At 36.1% G+C, this 15,669-nt stretch overlaps 1 protein-coding gene across 13 annotated transcripts in view; it reads right to left on the bottom strand.

Annotated features, from left to right (window-relative positions):
* The window catches only part of Hectd2 (HECT domain E3 ubiquitin protein ligase 2), a 67,010-nt gene that overhangs the window by 15,506 nt on the left and 35,835 nt on the right, over nucleotides 1-15,669 (bottom strand). For 3 of the 13 annotated variants that reach the window (XR_003952783.1, XM_006526991.4, NM_001163471.1), the window contains exons 7-13: nucleotides 10,376-10,421; nucleotides 8,444-8,553; nucleotides 6,595-6,743; nucleotides 5,911-6,034; nucleotides 4,102-4,201; nucleotides 1,273-1,380; nucleotides 330-462 (exon numbers count right to left, since the gene is read on the bottom strand). Coding sequence is in view for 6 of the 13 variants with exons in the window: in XM_006526991.4 (XP_006527054.1) it covers nucleotides 330-462; nucleotides 1,273-1,380; nucleotides 4,102-4,201; nucleotides 5,911-6,034; nucleotides 6,595-6,743; nucleotides 8,444-8,553; nucleotides 10,376-10,421 (770 nt within the window). In the remaining 7 variants the exon portion in view is untranslated. Of the gene's footprint in view, nucleotides 1-329; nucleotides 463-1,272; nucleotides 1,381-4,101; nucleotides 4,202-5,910; nucleotides 6,035-6,594; nucleotides 6,744-8,443; nucleotides 8,554-10,375; nucleotides 14,456-15,669 lie in introns of those variants that run through there. The other 10 variants (XR_003952784.1, NM_172637.3, XR_001782583.2 and 7 more) reach the window with 6 other exon arrangements.

Below are 15,669 nucleotides of genomic sequence, written 5' to 3'. Positions count from 1 at the left end.
ACATGGATACTTGGAACCTAACTTGACACTCAGGTTTACACAGCCAGCTGTTTACTGACTAAACCATCTCCCAAGACCACAGACTTCTATTTTGTAAAATGACTATTTAATGAAAGGAGCTTCACATATTAGTACAGGAAAACCCTACAGGCTTGCTTCCAAATTCTCAGTGTCCTTTGTTTCAGTGGGACACTTCCATTCATTTCATTGACTCAAGAGAAATCTGGCTATTTCTGTACAAATTTTACATTTACAGCTGATAAAAATGTCAGGGCTACTACTGAGGGCCTACAAGTCTAGAGTGTCAATGATCACAAACAAACACTCACCATAATCTGGATGGAAAATCTGGCGAATTAGAAGAAGGAACCATTCTTTAGTCAAGCCGCCCATATCCAAACCAGCTTCACCTACAAATGTAACTTTCAACTTCTTCTTCAAGTCAGCTCTCTTCCGGGTTAACTATTTGAAGAAGTTATGTAGTATGACAGAATGAAGAGCAATGAGAAGGGAATTTATTTATTTTTTAAGGAACAATATTAGACAGACTTTATTTTTACTTCCATAAACATCTATCCATTCATACATCTATCCATCTAATTTGCCAGACAATATAAGCTAGGTGTTATTATTCACTTTATAGGTTAGAAAAAAGAATTAAGGGGTCAGATGCCTTGACAAAGAGTATTGCCCCTAAGAATCATACTGTGTCCAAAATTTTAATTCAGTAGACTATAATATAAAATAACTTTTTACGGCCCTTTCTCTTTCAACACTAAATAAAAACCCCACATAGATAAAATAGCCATTATCTCTTAACTACATGATGGTCTGACTGCAGCAGTGTACATGCAAGAAACTTTGCAATATACATCCCCGAGTCAATGTTTGTGTGAATACGAATATGTCCTATATACCCTATACCCTATAGGTCCTATATACCCTATACCCTACCGGTCAGACTGGGAAGTTTAGACATGAGCAACCTGAGGTGTGGAGAACTAAACTGACTTGTTCTACACCTAATCACAAGATGGCAGGTCTAGAGTCCAGGTAGCACACTAAGAAACATGAATTACATATGTGAGTATTGTACATCAACTCCTCTGAGGAATTAACCAACTACTAATAAACTTAGAATGTTATAAAGCTTATTTATATGAAATTTATGTTAACTATATCAGAATTTATGCAAGTATACATATTTGCACATAGAAATAATAGTTTAAAAATGTTAGAAATAAGGCTAAACCATTTTGGAATAAATTATACCTCATCAAGTGAGTCGCTAACCAGATGTGTCCTCCTTACTTTCATATTTAGAAATAACATATTCATATCAGGTCTTTGTCTTCGAGATACTTTATCCACCAGACTTTGCTAATAAAATAAGAAAGCAGATATTTTTTATTTTTATTTAAAGTATAATTACACTTAAAACACTTAAGACAGTCAAAATAGCTTAATTCTTTTTATGCTATTTCTCACATAAATAATTTCATAAATCAATTACATATATTTTAACCTGTGAAACATCTTATTTTTACTTTATTTTGGAACCCTAGTAGCCAGTAGGTACCAAAATCTTGCTCAATTTTTATAGTGAGAAGGCTGAACTGCAATTTCCACAGGCCTCAGACCTTCAATAGCAAAGTTTCCTGTGTAAAAAAGGGGGACATTTAATCCAATGCATGCATTCCTAATGCTAAGCTCAGGCTTAAACTATTGTGGATACTTAATTTGTTCTAAAAGAATAGTCTACTTATAGAAAGTAAAAAATTAATGTGTTTATAGGTTCAAAGACATTGTCAATGTTCAGATCTTTAAATCTAATAGTTCTACTTTGGAAAAATTTAAAGATTAGAAATAAATTTATTCCACAAGATATTTATAGAAATATTATCAATAAACTCAAAGCTTAAACTATCCTAAGTATATCTAGTAAATGGGCTATAATTCAGCTACTAAAAATGAGTAGGAAAACTATGCAAACAGTTCAAGCAGGGACTAAATTATGTGTACAACACTGCATTACCTCTGTTGATTAAAGAGTACCAAAAGAAAATTTACCAAAATGTTAACATATATGCTGGACAATACATATATAAAAGATTTGAGAAATGCAGTTTTCATGTTCCTCCAAAAATAAGCACTGAGTATATAAAAACCAACATATTAGAATTGTAAGAAATATGTAACTGCCATTTATTATTCAAAACCAATATGCTTATGCATTTCCTTATCTAGACAATGATTATTAGAGTACTTCATTGTCTTTGGAGGCAATGAAAATGAATTCTGTGCAATTAAGGATCAGTATTTCAGACAGCTGAAGTACACTAATATGCTATGACATAATATCTCATGCCCCAAATTGAGTTTGAGACTTAAGATTTTGTAGATTACTGGAATAGATGCCAATTCATAGCCTCTCCCAGGCCTCCAATCTCCAGTGTGAAGAGTCTTAGCAGAGTTTTGCTTCTCTGGGTCCTTGGGTCCTATCTTCCCAAGGACGTCTGTATTTCTGGACAGTGTCTTGTGTGACAGATCTTTTTGTCTTATCCTTTCTTTCTCATTTTCTGACCCTGTTCTTGACCCTAGGTGGCTGTCACATGGCGACGTATATTTATTTACCCCTGGATGCTAATGGAGACAAGCTCTGAGGTCCTTTTCTCTGGAAATGTGTTTGCTACAAGAATGCTTCAAATGAAAGAGGCTATCAAAAGCAGAATTTTAGGCAGTCTTATGGAACTTATTTACTTAATTTTGCGATTTCAGACTATAGCATAAGCTGTGTCACAGAGTCACCAATCATGAATTCAAGTGTCACGGCAGCTGGGAAGCAGAACCAGCGAGAACTAACTATGCTGCAGTCTTTAGTCTGCTCCCGTCACGGTCTGTGAAAGGACAGCCGGGGCTCTCCTTTCCCATAGGAAAATTGCTGCATCTGACACATTACGCATGAGTGGCAGCACACTGCTAGGGAAATCTAGATAAATAGCGCTGTCTACTTTATTTAAATGGTAACAAACCACATAGCCAAAGTGAAAAAAAATTACTTTAAAGAAAAGACACATGGCACAGAAATGCAACTTAGTCAAAATGTCAAGATGACTGGCTATTACAGATTAACTTTTAAGCCAGTATCTGGTGTCAAATATGCCAGTTTAATGTCATTCTTTAAGGGCAGCATGGCTTTGGAATTCTTTTTGGAGCCATAGGCAATAAAATTTCTTCTAATATTCCCATATTGAATGCAAGATGATTTGGGGAACATTTCAGGCACCCAAACCTTTGTCTTTTTCTTTAACAGGAAAAAAATATACTCAGGAACTGAACTGCTGAGAAATAAAGTATTCTTATTTTTATAGTTTGAAATATCATCATTTATATTGTGTTGTACTCTTGAACAAGACATGGGAATAATTTCTGTCTACTCTGTTTTTCTTTCTCTTTTAAGAAGCTAAGCAGCTCTCTCATCTTTAACACCGGAATACTCTCCTAAGCAGTAGGCACCGGATATGCGCAAGCGTGTAGAGGAACCGTGTGAGCGCTCACTCCTGTGCTATGCTGTTCTCAACACTGGTAGGCAGAGCAGAGGCCCAGGGAGAAACTCCACCTTGCGCTACATTTTCCTAGTCTACTACTGTCTGTGCATTTTCCATGTACTGAGAAACAATTATAAAAACTTTCCCTTTCCTTGAGCATATTTCTTAGTTCTATAGACATATATTAGTGTCAATCACCTAACGTCTTGGTTATTTTTGATTTTCATGAACTCCAGAAAGTGCTCTAGTGTGAATGATCTGTGTTAACACACTCCTGCTCTCATCATGGTTACACAATGAAGTCCCAACAAGCTCCTCAAATTTGGGTTTATCAGAAACATTTCTGTTGCATTTATAATATACTGGGAGGCTAACTAGATGAGGAGTGTTCTATCTTCCATACTGTGAACAGGGTTACCTTGTGGGGGTAATAACATGAATGATATTTTTAACACTTCCTGATTACACTAAAACAATTCACAAGACATTTAACTTATTTATTATTTACTATATTGATTACAGTCAGCATAAACATGTTTCGTAGCTGGCTTACCCTTGCGATGCTTATCATCTGTTGTTCTGAGTCTCTTTGAATAATGATTTTTTTTGCAGCTATAGAAATAACGAATGGGTACTGACAGAAGGAAAACCTGCTTTATAAGCAAACAGAAAAAGCAAAATGGTGCATTTTTAGCAAAAGTACACTAAGGGATTCTAAGGTACCCTCCTTGCAATATAAAACATTACTTTTGTATGGTGTTTTACTATTCACAAAAGATTTTATGTGCATAAGTTCATTTCTACAAACCTATGAAAAATGTATCATCCCTTTAAGTACAGTATTTTAATTTTCTATAGGAAGCCACAACTATTTTTCTAAATATGTGCTAGTCACTTACATTGTTCACACAAGTCATTTCCATTTTCACAGTCACCTATATTATCACCTGTGATAGCATGGCCAGCAGCAAGACCAGGAAGCAAGTGTTGATGGCCCAGAAATAGGTCAGAATATTTACATGTTCAAATGAATATGCAATTTATTAATCAAGGACTATTTCTGATGTGTGAGCTTCAGAAATGAATAAACACAGTGGTAATTATAGCATAAAAAAGCAGTCATAAATTTAAGAGCAATATGATAAAAATGAGAAACTGTAAAATATGAAATATCCTTACTTACAAAGATATAACAGTATTATCAAAGGGCATGGAAATAACTTGTCTCCCAGATCAGAGCTAAGTCGTACACTATGTATGAAAACCACACACTACTCAGACATAAATGCCTATGGAAAGAATGAACACAGCAGCAGTAACACTGAGAGGTCAGACTCCCATCACAAGTAGCTGCAGTGTAGGTGGGACATAGCTCAATGGAAGTAATTGCAACAAATCCATCAATCTAAGCTGTATTCCACCTGAACCTAGTAGGTGGTATATTTGTGGCCACTAGTTGCAAAGAAGACATGAGAAAGAAGAGGTAGCCCTATATACCAAACATTAGACAGCCTTTATTCTGATTCAAAACTGGTAATAAGTACAACTTGCTCAGTACTAGTCACAAATACTGAGTTACTAAAGCCAACTAAAGGTGTGAAAATAAAAGAAATGCAGCAAACCTAAAAGGACATATGTTGGTTTCATTATATACTTTAAAACAGTGCTTCTCAATCTTTGCCATTTTGGTTTCATAAAAAATAAAATACATAAAAATTAGTATGTGCATGAAGTACCCAGGTAAACACTCCACAGTCAGTGGTGACTTCCCCTGAGTTCCAGATGCCATTCCGATTCCAGCTGACCTCCCATGGCAGATGGGACCAAATGGAAGACCCATGAAGTGAGCTGTTGGTGTGTTGCATTGTGACTGGATGGAGCTCGTTAAAAGTTAACAATGAAATGGTCAAACTATTTACTGACTTATGGCTACACTTACACTAAAACAGGAATGAGAGCATATCTGTAAAAGAAACACTACCAAGAAAATATTCCTCAGACTGACTAGAGTCCTTAGAGGAAACCGTTTTTCAGTTTTGACTGTTCATATGCACACTGAGATTTGAACAGAGGGCCATTATACATTTTTGGTCAATTCTGGTAGAATTACTGGAAAATTTAAGTAGAAGAGATGCTATTAATTAAAGCAAAACTATATTAGCGTGTATAAACTGAAAATGTAGCAAAAGTGAAACCTCTTGATAGGCACAGTGACATTTTAAAGCTACACATCTAAATGACATGTTTATATAGAGAAATTATATACATTTATATAATATAATTTATTTATATAAACCTCAAATCCAGTTATTGCGTTAATTGCATCTGTTAGGTAAACAATTAGATGAGCTATTGGTCATACCTGTGAGAGTTCCCAAAGCTCTGCCACGTGTGATACTCTTCCATGAGATCAATGTGATCCAGGGTAGAATTATAGAAATCAGTGTAAGGAACGAGGGGAGGGTGAACCAAATTGTTGGCAGTGTCTGTGAAGAGAAGGTCTCATATAGTGCTCTTTTCCACCATGCACGTGATTTATTCTAATAATAAACGTATTATTTAATATTTCCTGGCTAGCCTTAACTTAAACTTCTAGTTTAAATAACTACAGTTCCAATGAAAAGGCAATTTTAAACTCTGTGGTAAAAAAATATTTCTTGCTTTACAAAAAAGTGATGAGGATCATAACAATATTTAGAGAAAGGAGGCAATGGTTATCTACTCGCCATTTCTCCACTGGTGTCATCTCTTGTAGGAGTGCCCAGTAATTAGTGGGGACTCATGTTTTCTCAGGAATGAATACGTAGTGAGTCATGTGCACTTAAGACTACAATACAAACAGAAACAAAGCTCGTCCCAGCTTTGTAAAACATTTATAAATAAAAATTTATAGTTTGTAAAATACATAAAATGGTAAGTTACTTTGTTTTCTTCAAAATAATGGTTTAAAAGTTAAAGCTATCTCTCCAGTATTCCACGACCCTGAAAATATGTCCCTACTCCTTCTCAAGAGAAACGGAAGAGTGCGAGAATGATCAAAACCTACTAAGCAAAGCCAGAACTTTAGCGGCTGATGGGATCCACCAGGTACACTTCGTTAGAGGCGGGAATTCTTCAGGTTTTGCTGGAAACAGCCGTAAAGAAACAAATTGCAGCAATCTCTCTACCAGTTGCTTGAATTTCTTCTGGGATAATCTGGTAAGTATTTTGAAAGAATTCCAATCAAAACTTTCATTTCTTATTTTGTCAATATATTTGTTAGAGATCAAACTACATCCTATACATCAGAAGATAGACTATTCATTCTCACAAATTATATTAAGTTGAAAACATTTCAAAAGATGTAAGATCCTACCAATACTATTTCTCAAATAAAAAATAAACACCAAAATTACTGCAGTGTCATTAATATAGTTGATAAGGCTTTCAGGATTTAGTCAGTTTCATTATTTACAGATTCTGTCTTGAAGACTAAGATTTCTTCCTTACTCCCCAGTCAGCACTTGTGCTTTCATGGCCCCTTGTGGACAGAGAACAGTGGAGAGAACCCCCGAGGCCTCAGCATGCATGAGGGAGATTCGGTAGGGCTGTGCTTTAACCCTGGTTTCAGTGTTCATGCCGTGCTCCTTTCCAACATGTATGTGATGTATTCTAATAATAAACACATTATTTTAATATCTACTGGCTAGCCTTAACTTAAACTTCTGTTTTAAACAACCACAGTTCCAATGAAATGTCTCTATAGTCTTCTCATAATCTCATATCATATTTTTAATATTTTATGCTTTTTTTATGATTCTGTTATTTTAAAATGGCCCTCCAGCCACACATGGCAGTGTCCACCTGTAATCCCTATAACTGGGAGACTGAGAGAGGAGGATTGTGAGTTAGAAATCCCCTGGGATACATGGTAAGTTCCAGGCTAGCCTGAGGTACAGACTCACCTGCCTCAAAATCCAAAGATCTTACACTGTAATAATTAAGTGCTGGCTAGTTCCAATGAAGAACAAAGTTGTGATGTTATACAGTGAACAAGAAGGACGTGGTGTGTTGTACTCACAAAGTGTGTGTGTGTGTGTTATGGTTATATTGGCATTGCATATAGTGCAACCATTATGATTTCGATTTAACTAATCAATTTCCATGGAATAAGGCATCAAGGATGAGCACTCATAGAGTGGAAGCCTGGTGAGCAGATAGGACTGCAATCAGAGGCTCCTAGTAACCCACCCCAGCAAAGCTCAGTGATGTTAGTAGTTCAGCATTGACGGTGACTTCACAGATAGTTAGTATTTGAATTCTACTATCAGTAATAGGAATTATTACTACTATAATTAATAGTAATAGTAACTACTACTATAGTCATCATGAGAACTGACAGTTTTAAATTTTTATTTTGAAAATATTTTGCCCTTTTAATTTTTTCCCACCTTGGAGAAATGTCTATTAATGGAAATATAGTCCTGAGGGGAGGAAGTAATGTGCTTTCATACTCTGGTATTTTTAATAAGCAGAAAGTATCACATACGCAGTAAGATATGTTAACAGAGAGACATAAAAAATAAATAAAAAGACACATAATAAAACAATAGCTGAGCAACTCCATTTGAAATGTATAAAAAAACAGAAATGTGCTATATAAAAACTGCAAGTGGTCGATATTTTCAATAATTTTCACAAGAACATGCTTAATTACTTAGATTAAAAATAGATGTTTATTTTTTTATGTATTACTAATGTATGCATTTTATAACTGGCTTTTGAAGCATTTCAAAGTATAAACATCATTCCTAAAAATCTTAAAAACATTTAAGTATTATAAAGGTTTACAACAATTTATCATAAAAATAATAATATCACAGTTAAAATGAGAGACTATGAAAGTTCTTGTTTACTTTTTAAGCCAGTGAACTAGGAAGTGATGGTCAGCTTCCACTAAGGTAGCTATCTGTCGTAGCAAATGAGCATAGATGACATATGTAGATGTGATATTAAATTGAGGATTCTGAAAAAGATATTAAAGATAACTGTGTTAAAATTGTGTTAACAAGGAAAAACACAAAGCATGAATTCTAAGTGGCAAATTCAGGAAACTACATTTGAGTATGTGTAGTTCTTTAAAAACAACTTGTTATTTAAGCAAAACTGGTTTCTGTCACAGGCGATGGAGTCAGGACAGATGTGGGTATGAGGGTGATCCTACCACCTATATTAGCTGTGCACCATTAGGCATGGCTTTAAAGTTGAATTCTCAATTTTCTCAGTGTAACATACAAATAATATCAATCTCAGGGGTCATTTTGAGTTTAAAAAAGAAAACATATAGAACACCTTGTTCCATTTTTCATAAATGCTGGCAATCATTATTATCCAATTAAATAGCAAGACAATAATGTGGGTTTTCTTGATTTTAAAAAAAACAAAAGGAAAACCAGGTAAATGTAAATTGTAAAAACTCCTGCACTGGGAAATAAGTTGGCTTCATTTGTCACAGAGAACAACAAGCATGAACTCTGACAATTTTTAAATGTTAAAGAACTGAAAGAACGCTCAGCTAAGCAAACCCCATATTTATCTTTCAAAAGCTGAAGCTCTTTTACAGTATACATTTCATACGTTTCCATAAAAGTCATATTATTAAAAATCAGGTGCCAGGTGGAGAGATGGCCCAGTGGTTCAGAGCGCCTGCTGCCCTTCCAGAGTTCGTAAGTTGGTTCTAGCACTGAGAACTGTGTGCAATGTCAGTCCCAGGGCGTCTGACTTTGACTTTCCTGGGTAGTCCACACAAGTAGCTCACACATAGACACACAAATACAAAGTAGAAATAATATTTTAGAAATTAACCCAATTGTGATAAAAAAGAGAACACTGTTTTCCAAACCTGACCAAGTACTTCATCCAGGGACAGCTCTGGGAGAGGGTGATGCGTGAGCAGGACTTACAGCTGACTAACACATGCCTTAAGACATCTGAGCTTTATGGGGGCATTTTATAGCTTTTCTTTATCTACATGTTTTCTACACTATAGCTTAATATTTTTACCTTCAAATGAGTTAATACACCTGAACAACTTTGGTAAACTATAAAGAATGATGTAAATGTAGTGTTAGCTAAGATAATATAATTTTTTTAAATAAAAATTTGCTTTTACTTAATACCTTAATATATTTTCTTTTTTTTCTTTTTTTTTAACACATCTTTTCTTTTTTTTTAAAAAGATTTATTTATTTATTTACTTATTTATTATATGTAAGTACACTGTAGCTGTCTTCAGACACTCCAGAAGAGGGAGTCAGATCTTGTGATCGGATGGTTGTGAGCCACCATGTGGTTGCTGGGATTTGAACTCCTGACCTTCGGAAGAGTAGTCCGGTGCTCTTACCCACTGAGCCATCTCACCAGCCCACCTTAATATATTTTCATATTTTTGAATCCATGTCTCTCTCACGAGAAAGCTAGTATTAGTTTGCTTTGTAACAAACAGTAACAACTTTTATGCTTCTATCAGAATTCTAATGAACATTAGTAAAAACATAAGCCTACTATGTGAGGAAATTCTGTAGCCTATGACAATTAGCTCAAAGGAAGGGTCTGAGTGGAAAGGGAAGAGCCCATCTGTTCCAAACACTGGAAGCGAGGTAAGAACTCACTTGAAATTTAATCCCTCAGATAATTTAGCTTCTAAATGTTTGTTACAATGCTAGTCTCTGTGTTCCAAGTAAATATTATTCTAAAGGGTATTAATACTATTGCCATGTAGTAGTTATCTGATATAATTTTATTTGCACATGCAGATTGACATATGAATTCAATAACTCTTAACTTACCTGTAACAGTATAAAATATGCTCTAAGATCATCTTTTGTTCGTGGACTGAAAAAGGAACATGCATGATTGATTACAGATGAGTGTTTAACTTCACAGAATCTAACAAAGCAGACCATTATGTGTTTGTAAGAACTGAGAAGCCAGAGTGAATTTGGGGCTACATGCATCACTTTTACTGAGATATAAACATGTCTCCAGTGTGCTTGGAAAATAGCAGGCTGGTTTTGAGTGTCACTTAAATGGTAAGTTACTGAGGAAAGCTGTAGCATTTTAAGGTAACAGGCAGACTATGGGAATGGTTAAAAGTCTAATAAATCATCAGTAATTTAAAAACATTTTCTTTTAACAAGGATTATTTTACTTAATATTTATTTATACATTAAAGAAAGAAACTACACTTCAGCTTATAGCCCACTCCTGAAGTGACAGAAATATCTGTAAACTGGCAACAAGCAGGTTGACAGCGGCCCCTCCTCACTCCTGCTTTTTCAGATCCAACACCTCCAGTCTTATCTCCAGCTTGGAAGCTGAAAACCTGCTCTGGTCTCTTTTCTTTTCTGGTCCAACCTCCAAACTGACACAATCTTCTCCTCCAACTCAACCCATTATCTAAGCCTCTAAAACCAGCAGGCACACCCTGGGCAAACATCAGCTGAACAGGCCATGGAAGCAGGTCCACAGAAAATTTCCTATCAGGCAGCATACAGCAATCACACTCTGAAAAGCCAAAGAATAAACAGAAACCAAGAAACAAAACCCCCATTCAACAAAGAAAAACCCAGTACAGCACCTAGACCAGTAGTGCTTGTTCTTAATCTGTGACAGGTCATGACCCCCACACAGGGGTTACATATCAGATATCTTGAATATCAGATATTTACGTTGTGATTCATAACAGTAGCCAAATCATAAAAATAATTTATGGTTGGGGTCACCAAAATATGAGGAACTGTATTAAAGGGTCATAGCATTAGGAAGGCCAAGAATCACTAAACTAGACCTACAATCATCCCAACTCCAGATACCTAGATGCTAACATAAAAACACCATTAATAACACTGGGGCATTTTGTCTCCATTGGAGGCCTGCTATCCTACCACAGCAGGCCCTTTTAACATAGCTGAAATATAAGAAAAAGACTTTAAAGCCACCTGAATGAAGATAACAGAGATCCTTAAAGAGGAGATTAATAAATTGCTTAAGGAAATCTATAAAAACACAGGGGGTGGAAGGAAATGAATAAAACTGTTCAATACTTGAAAATGGAAACAGAATCAATAAAGAAAACCCAAACTGAGGGAATTCTGAAAATGAAAAGAATTTAGAAATTGAAACAGTAACTACAGAGGCAAGCTTCACCTATAGAATATAAAAGATGGGAAAAAGAATCTCAGATATTGTAGATACAATAGAAGAAATAAATACACCTCAAAGAAAATGTTAAATCTAAAAAGCTGACACAAAACAACCAGGAAATTTGAAGCCCCATGAAAAGACCAAATCTAAGAAAAATAGGAAGAGGGGAAGGAGAGGAAGGAGAATTCCAGCTCAAAAGCCCAGAAACTATTTTCAAAATAATGATAGGAGGAAAATTTCCTAACCTAAAGGATGAGATGCCTATAAAGGTACAAGAAGCATATAGAACACTAAGTAGATTGAACCAGAAAAGAAAGCCCCCTCAGCACTTAATAATCAAAATATTAAATGTACAGAACAAAGGGAGAATATTAAAAGCTACAAGGGGAAAAGAACAAGTAACATACAAAGACAGACCTATGAGAATTACACCTGACTTCTCAATGGACTCTAAAAGCAAGAAGATCCTGGACAGATGTGCTGCAGACTATAAGAAACCACAGATGTCAGCCCACACTACTATACCCAGCAAGACTCTCAGTCACTACAGATGGAGGAAATAAGATATTCCATTAAAAACATTTTAAGCAATATTGATCTATCTACAAATCCAGTCCTGCAGAGGGTGCTGGAAGGAAAACTCCAACCTAAGGAGGAAAACTATAACCACAAAAACATAGGAAATAAACAATCTAAACAACCAAAATCCAAGGAAGCGAAACACAAGCATGAAGGCACACATGCACACATGAATGAACATGTGTGTACACACAATCATCACCACCACCAATAATAACAACAAAACAACAGGAATCAACATTTATTGGGCACTGATCTCTCTCAATGTCAATGGTCATAAATCCCCAATAAAAAGACACAGTCTAATAGAAAGGATGCCAAAACAGGACTCATCCTTTTGCTGCATCCAAGAAATATACTTCAACATCAAAGATAGAAATTACCTAAGGGTAAAGGGTTACAAAAAAAAAGATATTCTAAACAAATGGACCTAAGAAAAAGGTCCATAAGTTAGTGTAGCTATTTTGATATCAAATAAAACAGACTTCAGACCAAAACTAATTAGAAGAGACAGGGAAGGACACAACATACTCATCAAAGGAAAAATCCACCAAGATGATATTTCTATTATTAACATCTATGCCACCCACCTTTGTAAAATAAACACTACTTACCCTCACACACTGACGGTGGGAGACTTCAATTCACCACTATTACCAATAGACAAGTCATCTAGATAAAAACTAAATATAGAAGTGCTAGAGCTAATGGATGCTATAAACCAAGTGGACCTAATATATATTTACAGAACATCTCACCCAAACACAAAAGAATATACACATTCTTCTCTATACCTTATGAGGCTTTCTCTAAAATTGATCATACACTCAGAACAAAGCAAGTCTCAACAGATCAAGAACATTGAACTAACTCACTTTATTCTCTCAGGCCACCACGGATTAAAGATGGATATCAACAACAAAAGAAATAATAGAAAGCTTACAAAATCATTGAAAACTAAACAACTCTCTACTGAAAAAAATGTGTCAAAACAGAAATAAAGAAATTAAAGACTTTCTAAAACTGAATGGTAATGAATACACATCATACCCCAACTTAAGGAATACATGAAAGTTGTTCTGAGAGGCAACTGAAGTAAGATCCAGACATAAACCCGCACACCCATGGACACCTGATATTTGATAAAGAGGCCAGAAATATATACTGTAAAAAGACAGCATCTCCACCAAATGGTGCTGACCAAACTGAAAAGTTGAACGTAGAATAATGCAAATTGATACAGACTTAACACCCTGCACAACACCCAATTCCAAATGGATCAAAGACCTCAACATAAAATAGGATAAACTGAACCTGATAAAAGAGAAAGTGGAGGATAGCCTTGAACTCACTAGCATGAGAGAAGACTTGCTGATCAAAACACTGATAGTGCAGAAACTAATACCAACAATTAATAAATAGGACCTCATGAAACTCAAACGTTTCTGCAAGGCAAAGGGTATCATTATTCAGATAAAGTGTCAGCCTACAGAATGGAAAAAAAGGCTTTTACCAACTCTACATCTGACAGAGGGCTAATTTATAAAATATATAAAGAGTTAAAAAAAGTTGATATAAAAAGCTAAATAACCCAATTAAAATTGGGATACAGATTTAAACAGACTTTTCAAACAGGGGAAACTCGAGTGGCTAAGAAATAGTTAAAGAAATTTCAACATCCTTAGCCATTAGGGAGACAAATCAAAATGGCTTTGAGATTCCATCCTACTCCTTTGAATGGCTAAGATCAATAATACAAATGACAGCTCATGCTGATGAGAATATGGAGCAAGGAGAGCACTCCTCCATTGCTAGCAGGAGCGCAAACTTGTACAGCGACTATGGAAACAAATACTGCAGTTCCTCAGAAAGATGGGGATCAATCTATCTCAAGAGCCAGTGTAGTGCAGTTCCTCAGAAAGATGGGGATCAATCTATCTCAAGAGCCAGTGTAGTGGTTATTTTGGTTTCTTTAAAAACATGGAAATATTGTGGGAAAGTGTTCTTGTTCTAATTCCAGGTGTGAGATATGGAACTGCTTCCGACTGTCCACAACAGCAGACTTTGATTTACCTTATGCCCTGGCAAGGGTGTGATTTTGCCAGTTGCAGATAGTTTCTGCAGGTGTATGATGTTTGGAATTCTGTGACCTCTTTTTTTTTTCTTTTATTGGATATTTTATTTATTTACATTTCAAATGTTATCCCCTTTCCTGGTTTCCCCTCCAGAAACCCTTGAAAGGGCATTAAAATGCAGCCACTCCTCTCCCTTCTCTTCCTGCTGCTGCTGAAGATCAAACTTGCTCTAAGGAATTCAATGCCTCTAGTCAGCAGAAAGTAGCATAATGATATTGATGCTCCCTTCCTCTCCTAACCTTCTTTCTCTCCTACCTAGTGTTGGGGGCTGGGGGTAGGAAGGGTGAAGAGTGTGGTAGAAAAAAGAATTCAAAGAAGTAGCCAAAGGACTGGTTACAATCCAGCTCTAACACTCTTGGGCATATACACAAAGGACACTTTATCCTATCCTAGGAACACTTACTCAACCATGTTAACTGCTGCTCTATTCATTATAGCCAGAAATTGGAAACAGCCTAGTGTCCCTCAACAGAAGAATGGATAAAGAAAATATGGTATGTTTACATAATCAGGTATTTTAAAAAATGACATCATGAAATTTGCAGGCAAATAAATGGAACTAGAAAGAAAGAAAAAAAACACACCCTCATCCTCAGGCGGTAACTCAGACCCCTGAAAGATAAGTGTGCTATGTTTTCCCTTATATCTGGATATTAACCACTGAGTAAATGGTGACCAAGATACACTCTATAGAGAAAGGAACTGGGGAGGAGGAGGAGGTGCATGTTCTCCCTGGGAAGGGAAACAGATGATGGACTGGAGTGGGGCAGGGAACAGGAATGGGAGGGTCAGGGGAGAACTGGGAGGGGAGATGAGGCTGAGGAAGGGAATAGACAGCTGGAACTGAAGGGCATTTGAGGGGCACCAAGGAAACCTGGTGTAAGATAGGAAGGTGATCCTAACAAAGTCTCCAAATAATGAAGAAGCCGAAACCCCCACTGGCCCAGTGCTGGGGATGGGTTTCCTCTAACTGAGCTGCTGGCTGAAAGGGTTCCACAGACATTCCCCAAACCCCAAACTGCTGCCTAGACAATAAGTTGTTCTCCACAAACTGACATCACTGAACATGGCAAGGTTGAGCTGGTGCCTGCAAAGAACCTTCACCACTATGTTCTAGTGTCTATGACACAGAAAGGTACTCTGCAGGCTACCAAAAGAGAATGGTAAACACCAACTCAATCACAAAGCCTTTGAACTACAATCTGTCTTTCCTGAAAAATATG

This window comes from Mus musculus, chromosome 19 (assembly GCF_000001635.26).
Source record: "Mus musculus strain C57BL/6J chromosome 19, GRCm38.p6 C57BL/6J".
In the NCBI taxonomy this organism is placed as follows: domain Eukaryota; kingdom Metazoa; phylum Chordata; class Mammalia; order Rodentia; family Muridae; genus Mus; species Mus musculus.
Note: the sequence above shows the minus strand (reverse complement) of the source record. Positions and strands in the feature narration are given on the sequence as shown.